Genomic DNA, 15,099 nt, shown 5'->3' on the forward strand with positions numbered 1-15,099 from the left:
CATGACTTCTTATTGCATCTCTGCTTTATGCTCAAGACACTCTGTGTACTGAACTGTGAACTGTTTAGGCACCAGATGGATTTTCTCACTAGCCCTGAAGCACCAGAGTGAAGTGAGTGCTAAAGGCCAGTTCCTGAATGGATAGGTCTGGTGTTCCCTGGCGGATGTTACTTTGCAAGGAAACATCTGAAAATACTGACCAGCTTTCTTATTCCTTGCTAGATGCTGTCCTCCTGTGGCCACTTGAGTACAGTGTGAGCAGTATCTTCATGATTTCCCTGTCCTCCTTCATTGCTCTGCTAAACTCCCTTTTTCTCCCTGCCTTTCTGGTTGGGATGCTGTTTGCATGATGCTAGGACATGGTTCACATCCTGTCGCGAATGCAGGGTTTATCAGGGCCTTCCTTTTCCAAAGGGAGTGAGCAGAGGATGAATGGGTTGTGACACAAATCAGTGCAGGGCTGTGGAGGCAGAGGGGATAGTGCCCAGCACCACAGCACAGCATCTCATGCTGCAAACCCCATGGCTGAGGTCTCCGTGGCATGTGAGATCCAGCTGCACAAGACAAGGTGTGAAAGGGCAGCACGTGGAGAAGAACCGCAACCACTTCGTGCTCCAAAAGGCTCAACCTTTGCCCAAAAGTGACCTTCCTCTGGGTTTGAAAGCCTCTTCATGCCCCCTACGAGCAGCCACACACCATTCTTCATCCTTGCCCTGTGACTGTTTGGTTTGACCCTAGCTGTCAATCAAGTCACTATTTCTCTGACAGTGATTTGATTACAAAGCTAACTATGATAGCAAGAACTCTTTTTTTTATTATTTTTTTTCTTCCCCTTGTGAGGGCTAGAGTATCTTAATTTGGAAACATTCATTCACCAGAATATTTTTGATGGCTTCTCGAAGCCATTGCAGAACTGCAAAGCGATGGTACTAAAACCTCCCTGAGCTGCTTTAAGCCCCACATCCAGGTATTTGTCACTCTGCCCCATGAAAAGTGCAGATGCTGTTTTTAAGATTAACAGAAGCACCTTCAACCATCCACCCAGCAAACAGTTCCCAACAGTGGCCCATAATAGATGCCTAGGAGAAAGCATAAGGTTTGTAGTAACACCAAAGATTGGAGGCTTGTGTTTAGTGATTATCTTCCATGAATTTAATTTCTTCTAAAAACCCTGTAAATTCTGGCATCCTCAAAATCCCCTTGCAATTAGCTCCACTGTAGCTGGTAATTCTACCTGTAGATTCAAGGGTAAAATGGAAAAAATATATCTACTGTGCTCAAGAGGAAAACCATCTAGGAAGGGAAATTGGTTTAGAATAAACCACGAATTGTTATCAAATTTTTCCAAGCAAATATGCAAAAGGTAAATGTATTGCACTCAGTTATGAGGACACTAAATATTTGCCGCTATTTCACAGCCCGAGATATCAAGATTATTAAACCCCTGGAAGATGTGGAAGTGAATGAATACGAGAGTGCCTCTTTTGTCTGTGAGATTTCACACGATGAGGTCCAAACCCAGTGGTACAAAGATGACAACAAGCTGAAGACTTCTGACAATATTAAAATGCGCCAAGATGGTAGGGTGTAAAAGGGAGGCATTTCTGAGTGAAGGGGCTTGGGGTGGGTGCTGGAAAGAAAACACAGAGAAGAACTTTTGGCATTGGATGGTAAACACAAAGGTCTGACCTTCAAAATCCGGTTAGGAGAGCCCAGCTGAGAGTTGTCTTATGTTTTGGGGCTGCAGCTAGGCTGGGGCTCAGGCACGGTGGGGGATTTAATGAAGGGACATCTAACGTTATCCCACCATCCCTGGCTGCGAACAGGGGCAGGGAATCAGTGGAATTAGCTCCTAAGCAGGCAGCAAGCAGTTACCTAGGATTGAGCTTTGGACAGCTTCACCCATCGAGTGGACCTTTCCTCATTCAATGGCTCGCAAATCATTGCAGAAGGTGGATGGATTTACCCAAGAGTATAAAAAGAAATAAATAATTAGCGTGGGAAGAGGAAAAGCAAAAGCCTCAGGGGATGAGGCTGCTTTTGCAGAGGATACATGTGGTTGTGTGTCTGTTCTCAGGAAAGACCTATTCGCTGACCTACCTGCATGCCAGGATGGAGGATGCTGCCGAGATCAAGTTCGTAGCAGAAAAGGCAGAATCTCATGCCTGCCTTACAGTAAAAGGTAACTGTACTTTTGATGACAATAGTGCTTAAATGGGCTCTTGTTACAAACTGAGCAATTGCCCTCACTGTTAACAGAAAGAAAATTGAACACCACTTAGAAAGAAAAACTCTTACCTATGTTTCTGTGCATGAAGTATCAGCCTCTCTGTTGGGGATTTCCTTTGACTAAATAACACAGAATTTCATCTATTGGGAAGGAGATGGTGTTTTTCTACCTTTAGAATTACGAGTCACATTTAAACTCTGAGAGAAAGCATCATAGTTCGAATTTCTCTTGCACTCTTTTTTTTTTCTTCATATAGAATCCTCCTTTTTTGTGTGTTTAATTAAGATAGCATGATAAAAAGAATGAGAATGAACAGTTTTAAATTAATACCCTGCAGACAAGCTCATGGGATCTGAAATCAGCCCTTCACTTTTGCACAGCAGTGCTCTGTAATGTTGAGTATACTGCTTTGTGTCTCTGCACTTCGGCTCTCCAAATGGTAAAACAGAGATAAGATGACTTCATTTCCTGAACTCTTTACTTCTGTGCTGGAGATTCCTGCTATCATTCAAATAACTGACCAGAAAAGAAATATTGCTAATGGGTTCTCATTCATTATTGCGTATTTTCTGATTTCTTTTAGAGCTGCCTGTAAAAATTGTGAAGCCGTTACGAGATAAGATTGCTCTTGTAAAGCACCGTGGATTCCTAGAGTGCCAAGTGTCTCGAGCAAATGCCGAAGTGAGATGGTATAAGAAAGATGTTGAAATTCACCCCGGTGACAAATACGAAATTGTGAGCGATGGAGTCTACCGCAAACTTATCATCAATGATGCCGACTATGAAGATGAGGACACATACACTTGTGATGCCGTTGATGACAAAAGCAGTGCTCATTTCTTTGTTGAAGGTAGTAAAACTTTTTTTTTTTTCCCCTTTAGGATACACTGAAAGAAAAAAATGGACTGATCCAGAAAACCTTTCTCATTTAGCCTAAAAAGTAATTAAGTGGTGATTTTATTTTTGAAGTCCATTGGTATTTCTTCCTTTTAGAATTATCCTGAAAAATAAATATTTAGTAGCTGAAAAATGAATATATAGTACCTGAGAAAAGTAATGACGTTCCTGTTTCAGAGAACTTTACTAGATGTCCTGGAGAAGGTTTGTTTTCAGAGAAATGTTGCTGTAGCTAATCAGTGAGTTTGTTACCAGCATCTGCATTTCAGTGGGATTTCTCTTCCATCCTCTAATGCCTTGTGTTTCATGGGTGTTTGCAAATAGGACAGGGAGATCTGGATTTTCTTGATGCTGTGTGATAGTCTTGCAATCTGATATGTGACTGTATGTGTTTCTTTATCTGAAAAGGGATGTTTTAAGGCTTACTGAGGGAATAAGTGAAAAATTCAAGTGAGTAAAGATGATATGAGTGTGCAGGATGATCTTGGTAGAGTTCTTTCATGACTCCTGAATCCATTTTTTCTCTTATTCTCTCCTTCACCCAGAGCAATCCATTAATATTGTAAGGGAATTGTGTGATGAGGATGTGACCGAGCCTGAAGAAGTCAGATTTGAATGTGAGATATCCATCCCATCTGTGAAACCCCCCAAATGGTCTCTACGTGGGAAAGTCTTGCAGGCTAGCAGCAACATTATCATGTACCAAGAAGACACCATCCACTATCTGGTCCTGCTCAAAACCTCTGCTGATATGACAGGCCCTGTTCAGTTCTCAATTGGCAAATCCAAATCCACAGCAAACCTGCTCGTCAGAGGTAATATGTCCTAGTCTGAATTAGATTGTGAGGAATCCCTCCTGAAAAAGTATTTTCCAGGCTTAGTGTTTAATGTGCACGCTGCACTGCTTGGGGTCGTGCAAATGTATGGGTACTGTATACCTGGACCCGCTGCTTAGTTCCCAGATGATTACTGGAAACAATGTCTGATGCACTAATAGAGATGACAATGTCTCAGGAAGGGATTAGATTAGACGATGAGTTTGATATGCCAGATTTTTCCAATCTCTTGGAAGACTAGCTGAGTTGCAATAAAATAGCATAAAATAGCATAAAATTAAAGCAAAAAATGTGATTCAGATAGCAGCGAATTAACTTTTGGTTGAGTTTTTCTTTTATGATATTATAAATCGTAACATTAAAAATGTAAGGTTTGCAAGTTTATTAACACCTCTAACATGAAATCTCCATAAAAAACAAGGTAGAAATACCTTAAAGAGTTTGCTCCTTAAGGAGAGCAATCATCATTCAGTTAGTTATAAAATTAGTGTAATTAGCTATACAATTCATAAATGAATTCTGCTTTCCCCCAAACTCGTTCAAATCATGAGGCATGAGAGGTTCTGTATTGGTTTCATCTGCGTAGGTGAGTTTACTTAAGGCCTTTTTAAACGCCTGGTAGCAGCCAAAAATATCTTGAATATCCTGATGGTTCTCTATTTTGCTCCTGTTAACCTTCAGAGAATCCTGCTATCTCTGTGAATTCATCGGCCAAAGCTGTTGGTGAGGAGCAAGGTGCGATTAAACCAGAACGTGCAGTCTCCAAAGAGAAGGTCAAACATGAGCAGCCTGGGAAGATCCATGATCTTGACAAGGCAGATGCAGGCTCTGATACTAGCACTGATGTTGCCAAACCAGAGGTCTGCATTCAGAGTAAGTACTGTAAACCCTGGCCAGTCAAGGGGTGCTGGGGGATATGTATGGTCTTGATGACTTTGTCTCGCATCTATCCCTCCATGAGCCTCCAGCGCCTCCACTGTGTACCAGTGGTGCCAAAATTAATTACACAACACAGTGACATCTGAACAACCCTCATTACTCTTCTTTTGCAAGTGTTTAAATGATGTTTTAATGAAAGTCATTGGATATGTTAAGCACATACCAGCTATGTTTCCTTCCTGACTACCCGAAAATGGAGAAATCCTGTCTAGAAGAGCTATTAACTTCTTAAAATACAAGAACATTGTGTTTCACGTGGTTCAGCTATAAATTCAGTCAGTTTTGACAACATAAAGATTAGAATGCGGTCTGCTAAGGAATCCTATAATTTACCCTGTCCTTTAATCCTTGTGGCTGCCTGTCGGAAAGAATGGAACATTCAAGGCTTTCAAACTCCTGTTTGTCAGTGAAGCCACATCTTGAATTTCAGCCCATTTTGAACGCTAGGATGAGTTGGCTGGTGAGAAAATACCAAACATAAACATCTCATTTGTCACATAATCATGATGAAAGCCTTTGTTTCAGAGAGCATCTCAAAGGCTCACTGTGTCTGATAGTTTTTTCCCTTCTCCAGTGTGTTGAATCTTGACTGTGCTCCACAGGGCAGGCTCTTTTTCATACAGTCATTCCAGAGTGAAGCCAGAGATTCACACAATCCTTTTTCTACAGCCTTGTGGTGACTCTGAGGAGAAAATGTCAGCAAAATTCTCCCTGTGTCAGATGCATCAGTAAGGAATGCATTGCTGTCCTCCAAACCCCGTACATAAATGAGCCAGATGAGCTAAAAATGCTACTACTACTACTTATATCAGTCTTCAAAGCCTTTTCTATTTATAAGCATTGTATTAACCTACTTTTTGCTTCCAGAATTAGACATTAGCATAACCAAACGTCTGAAGAGTACTGAAATCCAGGAGGGAGAAGATTGCACTTTTGAGTGTATTTTATCCCGTGAAAGCATTGATGGATTCCAGTGGACACTGAATGGGAACAAAGTAGAAAACAGTGGACAATTCGAAATATTTAACACAGGTCGAAAATATGTGCTCAATATCAAAGGTGCGACTCTTGCTGATGCTGGAGAAGTCATTTTCACTGCCAGTGGTCTAATCTCCAAGGCCTCTCTCGTTGTGAAAGGTAAGGAGATCGAACTGATTTGGGGGATCTAGTGTTTTCTTTTCATAGCATATCTCAGTAAGCCTTGAGGGCAAACTCCAGGTGTGATGGAAGTGAATAGCAAACTTCCTGTGATTCCAGAGGCAGTGAGAATTTCCCTGCAAAATAAATGAAACACTGAAACTTACTGTATATACTTGAAGACTTGCAGAATGCATTGGTTAGTGCTGTGTGGCATGTGTCTACTTCTAGCTCCATTAATAATAGATCAAGAATGATCTCTTTGAAAAACTGTAGAATCACTACTGGCTATAAAGGGGCTGCGCAATGAGCACCCCCACACTAGATATCGTGTAGATGTCTGTCTCTCTTGAGGTAAACCTACCCTAATGCACTCTTTAGTAAAGATAAAATGACAGCTTCTGGCGTGAATGCCATCTAGGCAAGTGTGCAACTCCTGTAGATGATCACTGCTGTTCACTGAGAGCCCATAACTGCAAATAATAAGTACTAAACAAGAACAAATCTTTTTTTGAAACCAGCAAGTAACAGCCACTTTAACTGTTAAAATAAATTGTTTTGTTTTAAGAAAGACTTGGTCCATTTTCATAGTTTAGTACCAGCAAGCGGGTGCTATCTACCATCCTTGACTTCAGATGAACTTTCCTGGCCTATGGCAGCTGAGAATCCAGACTTTATGCTTTCAAAAGCTATTTTAAATCCTCTAGAAAGTGTCATAAGCAATGAACATGGCGAGATGCAAGTGTAATAACTTGCAATTCTAGACCTAGGGGGCTTCTGTCTGAGTGACCAGACAGGCAATTTTGGTTCTTCACCATCTCTGTCTTCTGAGCTGCAGTCCCATCTGGGCAAATGGTGCTCTTAATGGAAAGGTCAATGGTGCTCAAGTGCTCAAACTTACCATGACACTTGGCTACAGTTGAGAAGTGAGTCACCGAAGTACTTTAGGCAGTTGAAAACAGGTGTCAATTGTCAGTATATCTGCTTTTAAGAATCCACTCCCATCCAAAAACAACATTAAAGCACCTTTTTCTGAGATAGATGATGATTAATGTAAGTCAGGACTGAGAAATCAATGTGAAATGCTGTCTTTAGAACTGTTTTGTGGTGGCTCTCACATGAAGGGTCTGTACGTGACTTCTCTCACATGAGCTCCAAAATTTAGCAGTGCCTGGATATTTGTACTGTAAGCAGATGAATTGACCATTTCAGTCCTTTTTGTCTCTTTCTGTGGGTCTTTTTGTGTCTTTTGTGTGTGGTCCCAGCCATTCCAGTAGTCTTTGTAAAAAAGCTCCAAAACGAGGAAGCCAAGGAAGGCTCTACGGTAACCCTCCACGCCGAGCTCTCAAAACACGATGCACCAGTGAGATGGAAAAAAGGGTCCGTCTTGCTCCAAGCCAGCAACAAATATGAAATGAAGCAGATGGGCTCTACTGTAGAGCTGCTCATCCATGACCTACAACTGAAGGATGCTGGGGACTACATCTGTGATTCTGGCGATGAGCAAACTACGGCATCCTTATCAGTGAAAGGTGACAAAAGGCTTCCACTTCACCTTTTTGTAGCTTTAAGTTGGTTTAAATTTTCCAAAATGTACATATCAAGGACATGGTGACAGAGAGACTGGTCCTATTCTGTGATGACAATTTCCTAGTCAACTTTGATGCAGTCTGACAGGCTAGGTCTGTAGCAAGTTTGTCTGCCAAACCCTCATTTTTCCACACCCTGTATTCCCTGCAAATAGTGTGTAATGATACTTCCCCATGCCCAAATACTCAAGACTTAAAATATCGGGTGTAGGCTTTTGAGTTCTGGATTCTGGTCCTCCAAATGGCTGACCTATTTGGAGATGCAGGCCCTGAGATGCTTCAGAATCCAGTGGTTCCGTATGGCTCCTCAATAAAGTGGAACTTGTTTCCAGAGATGCTCAGGGTGTGCCATGCCCAGAGGTTGGTGGGAAGTGCCACGTGTTTAGTACTCCTGGAAATTCAGCACTTCCTATCATTCCCCGTTTGGGTTTGAAGGACATTGAGATTTGGAATGGTGCTACAATTTTAGTAAATGTACCATGTAGGACTTCAGCAGCCTTTCTCCTTACTGATACTAAAGACGATAGCAAATTAGTTCTCTTGGTATGGACAGAAATTAACATTCTGTGTAGAAAACTATTCATAATTTCAGAAACAGGGAGGGAAAACAGCAAATCAGAGTACATCTGTGAAGCAGGATCAAGTTCCTAGTAGTGAATTGGTGAGATACAGTCAGCAACAAAACTTAGAAGTATTCCTTTGATTGTGTTGGTGTAGCTTTGCCGGTGACCTTTACAAAACCACTCCAGAACACGCAAGCGGAAGAAGGAGATACTATCACTTTGAGCTGTGAACTCTCAAAACCAAAAGCCACGGTGCAGTGGAAGAAGGCTGGGGCAGTGCTGAGACCAAGTGACAAATACATAATGTGCCAGAAGGGTTCTGTGGCTGAGCTGACGATTCACAACTTGAAGCAAGCTGATGCTGGAGACTACCTGTGTGACACTGGGGACCAACAAACCTCTGCATCTGTGCTTGTGAAAGGTGAGGATTCAAGTGGGAAACGGCTGAAGAGTGTTTGCTACCATGAGAGTGACACATGATTTAGTAAATTAACACCTAGAGAGGCATAAGAGTTAGGCCTCAAGTCAGTGATTCTGTGATTTAGCATTAATATCACCCAGTGCACTCTGATGCTTCCATAAGACATATATTGCCTGTAAATGTTGTGTATTAAATATTTCTTCTAGATGCACATAGTACAGTATAGAATGCATATGTTACAGTATCACATCTAAATAATATATAATACATTCAATGTGTATGTGCTTTATATGTGTGTGTATATGTGTATATGCATACATATATGCACATACACACACATTATACGTTGGAAAATATGCTACATTACAAATTAAGCATGCCTGTACAACAGTGTTTAGTGCTTTGTGGACATTAATTAATCTCCCTTTTATGATGCTTTTGGATCATATTTGCTTATGTGTCAAACTTTGAAAAATAACTTCCATTAACCTTTCTGAAATGATTTTTAAAAGGGGCCAGAAAATAACTTACATTATTGCTTCTTCTATTATCTACTTCAGGGTATAGTTATGGACATAGAAATTAAAGTAGATCTGTAGCTACATAGATATAAATTAATCTTATTTTTCAGTGATGTAAACATATGAAGATATCAATGTGATACCATTTAGGGTGGATAGTGCTTCCTCCAAGCTTTACATTTAATCAAATTGATGATATATTTTTACTCCTTGTTGTCTTAAAAACTCAGTAAGTCCTTAAATGAGGCCCAACGTGTTCCCCAGAGAGTCTGCCAATGATATATTTTTCTTGCACGTTAGAAAGTGCTATCATGTGTCAGGACTGATCCTGGAAGCATTGGAACAAGCTGAAGTGACATGAGAGTTGCCCTGGCGCCTACACGCAGTGCAAGAATTGCAGGGTTGCATGCATGAAGCCCTTGACATGGCCTGTGGCCCAAGGGAGATGGGGGAGAAGTTTCAGGTGTGTCACCATCCCTTGAAACACCGCTGTGTTTGCTCTCCATTGCAGTTAAACCAGTGCTGTTTAAGGAGGAGCTGAAAAACGTGGAGTCCAAGGAAGGGGGAACGGCCGTCCTGCACTGCGAGATCTCCAAGCCGGATGCTCCTGTTGAGTGGAGGAAGGGTGGCAAGGTCCTGGAGCCCAGCGACAAGTACGAGATGAAGCTGAAGGGCAGCGTCGCTGAGCTCATCATCCACGGTGTGGAGCCTGGTGACGCTGGGGCTTACACGTGTAGCACTGAATCCGCAATCACCACGGGTTCTGTGCATGTGCAAGGTAAGGTGGAATGTGACAGAAATGCTGTGATTTCTCTCCCGAAATTTCTCATCGGAGTTATTTTGACAGTAGCTGAACAAATCCACATCAGAAATGTGTCTCTTTACTGTTGTAAACAAGTTCTTTTTGAGTAAATGGTAGGCAAAATACTGAATTTCCTATTTTGCCAGGTTATGGCTTCAATATTTATTGATATTTTTATTAATCCATTAAAGCAGTATAAATAAATACTCCATTGAAACTTTACGCTAGTTTTCTGCCTCTGACTTTATGTAATGTCAATGTAGACGACTGCAATGCAAAGTAGAGCCAGGTATGACCTAGTCATGAGTGTCCTTTTAATGAAACAGTGCTGGACCTACAAACATACTTCATTTGCAAGAGAGTAAAGGATGAAAGGGATTTTTTAAATCCCTGAAAGATAAGTAAGGTCTTCTCTTCTTCCCTGGACAAACTTTACAAGTTTAATTTTTCTGGAAAACTTGCCCTGTCTCTTGGTTTCTTTCAGTGGGAAGGAAGATGTATATATTTATGCTTTTGTTTTCCTTTGGCACCTTGCTCTGTTGTACAGAAGAAGCAGCAGTCATAGTTACAGAGCAAAAGAACATATACGTTTTTGTGGGTGAGCCAGCCACATTCACCTGTGAGCTCTCAAGCCCAGGCTTGAGGTACCTACAGGGGTGGCTTGATGGATCTTCCCTTTACAACAAATTTGTGATAGAAATCTGAGCAGGACGGGACAGTCCACACTTTAAACCCAAAGAACATGCCGTGACTCAGAGACTGTCACCTTCTGAGCTGGGTCCTTCTTATCTTCATCTAAATTATTAATCATAAGTAATTTGTTCTTAGCAAGACACAAATGGTGCATGCTCAATGTGTTAGTGCTTCTGCCTTCATGGCTACCCTTGAATGTTGTGTCTTAGATACGTGGTTCAATGTGCACTCAGTACAGAATAGTCATATGTAATAGTATATTATACATGTAATGTGTATGTGGTTAATGTGTGTGTATACACACACACACAGACACATTAGGCATCTGTAAGTATACAACATTACAAATTAAGCATATATGTACCATGTTTAATCCTTTGTGGATGTTGGTTCTTTCAAATAATGTTGTCAAGAATGAGCATAGCAAAGTGATTAATTCAGGATAGCAACAAGACTCATTTGAAAGCCTTTCTCAACCTCTCTTGACCTTTCCTCAAAGAACCAGAAGTAACCATTGCGGAGAAAATGAAGGACCTGACTGCACAGGAAGGAGAAGATGCAGTGTTTGAATGCAAGCTGTCCCGGGAGACAAGTGAAGAGAGCCAGTGGTTCCTGGGGGACCTTCGCCTGCAGAGCAACGAACTGACTGAGATCAGAGCTCAAGGGAACGTTCACACCTTGGTCCTGAGGAAGGTGACCCCAGAAGACAGTGGAGCCATCCGCTTCCAAGTGGGGCAGCAAAGGGCATCGGCACATCTGAGAGTGGAAGGTGAGCAAGGCCTGGGCAGCAGGTAGAGGAGGTGCTGGTGAGCCCTCCCACTCCTGCCTTGGTTCCTGGAGAGGTGTGGGATGGAGGGAGGAGAAAGGGCATCCTGCAGCAAGGTGTGGTGAAATCAGTGCCCGAGAGCATGTCAAGAATATGCTCTGAATTAATGTCTCATTTGTGATGCTTTTGGATCATATCGGCTTATCTGTCAGAGACCCTGGGAAGAAAAATCTATCAGGCTCTTTAGAGTGATTTAAAAAAATTAAAAAGTCGATTAAGAAAAAACAATATTAAAAGTGTGTCTATAGCTACATAGATATAAATCCTATTTTTCAGTGGTGCAAACAAATTAATGTAATCCCATTTAGGTGGATTGGTCTTCCAAGCATCACATTTCATTAAATCATTGATGTATTTTACTCCTCGTTGATTTAAAAGTGCAGTAAGTCCTTAAATGTGACCCAAACTCTTGTCCAGAAAGCCAACCAATGATATATTTGTGTTGCACATTTGAAAATGTTATCATGTGTCAGGAGTGATCCTAGAAGCATTGGGAAAAAATGAAGTGACATGAGAGTTGCCCTGGCACACGCATAATATCTAAAAATTTTTGAGGTGGATACATGATGCCCTTGAGACGGCCTGTGGCCCAAGGGAAATGGGAGAAGGTGCAAGTGTGTCACCATCCCCTACATCACCCCTGTGTCTGCCTCTCCATTGCAGTTAAGCCAGTGCTGTTTAAGGAGGAGCTGAAAAACGTGGAGTCCAAGGAAGGGGGAACGGCCGTCCTGCACTGCGAGATCTCCAAGCCGGATGCTCCTGTTGAGTGGAGGAAGGGTGGCAAGGTCCTGGAGCCCAGCGACAAGTACGAGATGAAGCTGAAGGGCAGCGTCGCTGAGCTCATCATCCACGGTGTGGAGCCTGGTGACGCTGGGGCTTACACGTGTAGCACTGAATCCGCAATCACCACGGGTTCTGTGCATGTGCAAGGTAAGGTGGAATGTGACAGAAATGCTGTGACTTCTCTGCTCAAAGTTATCACCCAAGTATCTTTGACATTATTAGAGAAACCTCACCTCATATACTTTTCTCTTTCCTATTTAAAAGCAATTTTTTTGGAGTGTTATGAAATACACGGAATTTCCAGTTTTGAAGGGTTGTGTCTTCAGTAGTAGTTCGTGTTCCTGATAATCTATTAAAGCAATATAAATAAAAACCCCACTGAAACCTTAAACTAACTTTTTGCCTCTGACCACCTACAGTATCAGTGCAAACGACTGGAACACAAAGTACAGCCAGGTATGACCTAGTCATGAAAGAGTGTCCTTTCAGTTAAATGGAGTTGCAGACCAACAAACACAATTCCTTTCCATGCGCCTAGAGGACACAGATTTCTAAATCACTGGAATAAGTGTAGGTTCTTAATGTTTTCGCCTGGAGGAGGCATTACAAGTTAATTTTCATGGACAACTTGAGTCCTTTCTATTGGAAGGAACGTATATATGTTTATGCTTTGTTTTCCTCTGGCACCTTTTCTTGCCCTGTTATACAGAAGAAGAAGCAGTCATATTTACTGATCAAAGGAACACAGATTTGTTTGTGGGTTACTCAGCCACATTCAACTGCAATGTCTCATAGCCAGGTGTGACATATATCCAGGGGTGTCTTGATGGATCACCTCTTCACAACAACTTTGTCATGGAAATGTCTAAGCAGGATGGGACAGTCCTCACTCTATCCCGAAATGACATCCTGTGCCATGACTTGGGCACTGTCACCTTCCAAGCTGTCCCTCTTATCTTCAGCTAAATCATCAGTCAGAAGTATTTTGTTGTTAGCAAGACACAAATTGGACCTCCGCAACAACTCGGTGTGCTAGTGCTTCTACCTGCCTGGCTACCTTTACATGTTGTGTGTCTCTGATATTTCTTCTACAGGCATATTTTTAATGCAGCATAGCATGCATACGTTTTAGTATCGTAAATATTACTAGAGGTCCCATCTAATTTGTATGTGATTTATGTGTGTATATATATATGTGTGTATATATATGTGTACACATAATGCATCTATAAGTTTACAAGATTGCGTATTGGGCATGCACATATATACCATGTTTAGTTCTTTGTGGTTGTTGGTTCATTCAAATAATGCAGTCAAGAATTGTCAAGAATGAGCATAGCAAAGTGATTAATTCAGGATAGCAACAAGACTCATTTGAAAGCCTTTCTCAACCTCTCTTGACCTTTCCTCAAAGAACCAGAAGTAATCATTGTGGAGAAAATGAAGGACCTGACTGCACAGGAAGGAGAAGATGCAGTGTTTGAATGCAAGCTGTCCCGGGAGACAAGTGAAGAGAGCCAGTGGTTCCTGGGGGACCTTCGCCTGCAGAGCAACGAACTGACTGAGATCAGAGCTCAAGGGAACATTCACACCTTGGTCCTGAGGAAGGTGACCCCAGAAGACAGTGGAGCCATCAGCTTCCAAGTGGGGCAGCAAAGGGCATCGGCACATCTGAGAGTGGAAGGTGAGCAAGGCCTGGGCAGCAGGTAGAGGAGGTGCTGGTGAGCCCTCCCAGTCCTGCCTTGGTTCCTGGAGAGGTGTGGGATGGAGGGAGGAGAAAGGGCATCCTGCAGCAAGGTGTGTTGAAATCAGTGCCCGAGAGCATGTCAAGAATATACTCTGAATTAATCTCCCATTTATGACGCTTTTGGATCATATCGGCTTATCTGTCAGAGACCCTGGGAAGAAAAATCTATCAGGCTCTTTAGAATGATTTAAAAAAATTAAAAAGTCGATTAAGAAAAAACAATATTAAAAGTGTGTCTATAGCTACATAGATATAAATCCTATTTTTCAGTGGTGTAAACAAATCAATGTAATCCCATTTAGGTGGATAGGTCTTCTTCCAAGCATCACATTTCATTAAATCATTGATATATTTTACTCCTCGTTGATTTAAAAGTACAGTAAGTCCTTAAATGTGACCCAAACTCTTGTCCAGAAAGCCAACCAATGATATATTTGTGTTGCACATTTGAAAATGTTATCATGTGTCAGGAGTGATCCTAGAAACATTGGGAAAAAATGAAGTGACATGAGAGTTGCCCTGGCACATGCATAATATCTAAAAATTTTTGAGGTGGATACATGAAGCCCTTGAAATGGCCTGTGGCCCAAGGGAGATTGGAGAAGGTGCAATCCTGTCACCATCCCCTGCATCACTGTTGTGTCTGCCTCTCCATTGCAGTTAAACCAGTGCTGTTTAAGGAGGAGCTGAAAAACGTGGAATCCAAGGAAGGGGGAACGGCCGTCCTGCACTGCGAGATCTCCAAGCCGGATGCTCCTGTTGAGTGGAGGAAGGGTGGCAAGGTCCTGGAGCCCAGCGACAAGTACGAGATGAAGCTGAAGGGCAGCGTCGCTGAGCTCATCATCCACGGTGTGGAGCCTGGTGACGCTGGGGCTTACACGTGTAGCACTGAATCTGCAATCACCACGGGTTCTGTGCATGTGCAAGGTAAGGAGAAACATGATAGAAATGCTGTGACTTCTCTGCCCAAATTTTTCACCCAAGTATCTTTGACAGTAGCAAACCAAAGTTGCCTCAGAAATTTGAGTCTCTACTATTTTAAATAGATTTTTGGGGGCTAACTCTTTGATATAATACTGAACTTCCTATTTTGGTGGTTCATGGTTTCAATAGTT

The 15,099-nt window shown here is 42.0% G+C and overlaps 1 protein-coding gene across 1 annotated transcript in view; it reads left to right on the plus strand.

Annotated features, from left to right (window-relative positions):
- Positions 1-15,099, plus strand: part of OBSCN (obscurin, cytoskeletal calmodulin and titin-interacting RhoGEF) — a 141,641-nt gene that overhangs the window by 39,375 nt on the left and 87,167 nt on the right. The window contains exons 23-35 of the mRNA XM_088534760.1: positions 1,419-1,580; positions 2,078-2,182; positions 2,814-3,080; positions 3,673-3,942; positions 4,645-4,836; positions 5,770-6,039; positions 7,305-7,571; positions 8,346-8,612; positions 9,645-9,911; positions 11,128-11,397; positions 12,118-12,384; positions 13,652-13,921; positions 14,645-14,911. Of these exons, the coding sequence (XP_088390886.1) occupies positions 1,419-1,580; positions 2,078-2,182; positions 2,814-3,080; positions 3,673-3,942; positions 4,645-4,836; positions 5,770-6,039; positions 7,305-7,571; positions 8,346-8,612; positions 9,645-9,911; positions 11,128-11,397; positions 12,118-12,384; positions 13,652-13,921; positions 14,645-14,911 (3,141 nt within the window). The remainder of the gene's footprint in view (positions 1-1,418; positions 1,581-2,077; positions 2,183-2,813; positions 3,081-3,672; positions 3,943-4,644; positions 4,837-5,769; positions 6,040-7,304; positions 7,572-8,345; positions 8,613-9,644; positions 9,912-11,127; positions 11,398-12,117; positions 12,385-13,651; positions 13,922-14,644; positions 14,912-15,099) is intronic.

This window comes from Tinamus guttatus, unplaced genomic scaffold (genome assembly GCF_059628265.1).
Source record: "Tinamus guttatus ecotype Peru unplaced genomic scaffold, ASM5962826v1 Tinamus_guttatus_pri_ptg000599l, whole genome shotgun sequence".
NCBI classification, from domain to species: Eukaryota; Metazoa; Chordata; class Aves; order Tinamiformes; family Tinamidae; genus Tinamus; species Tinamus guttatus.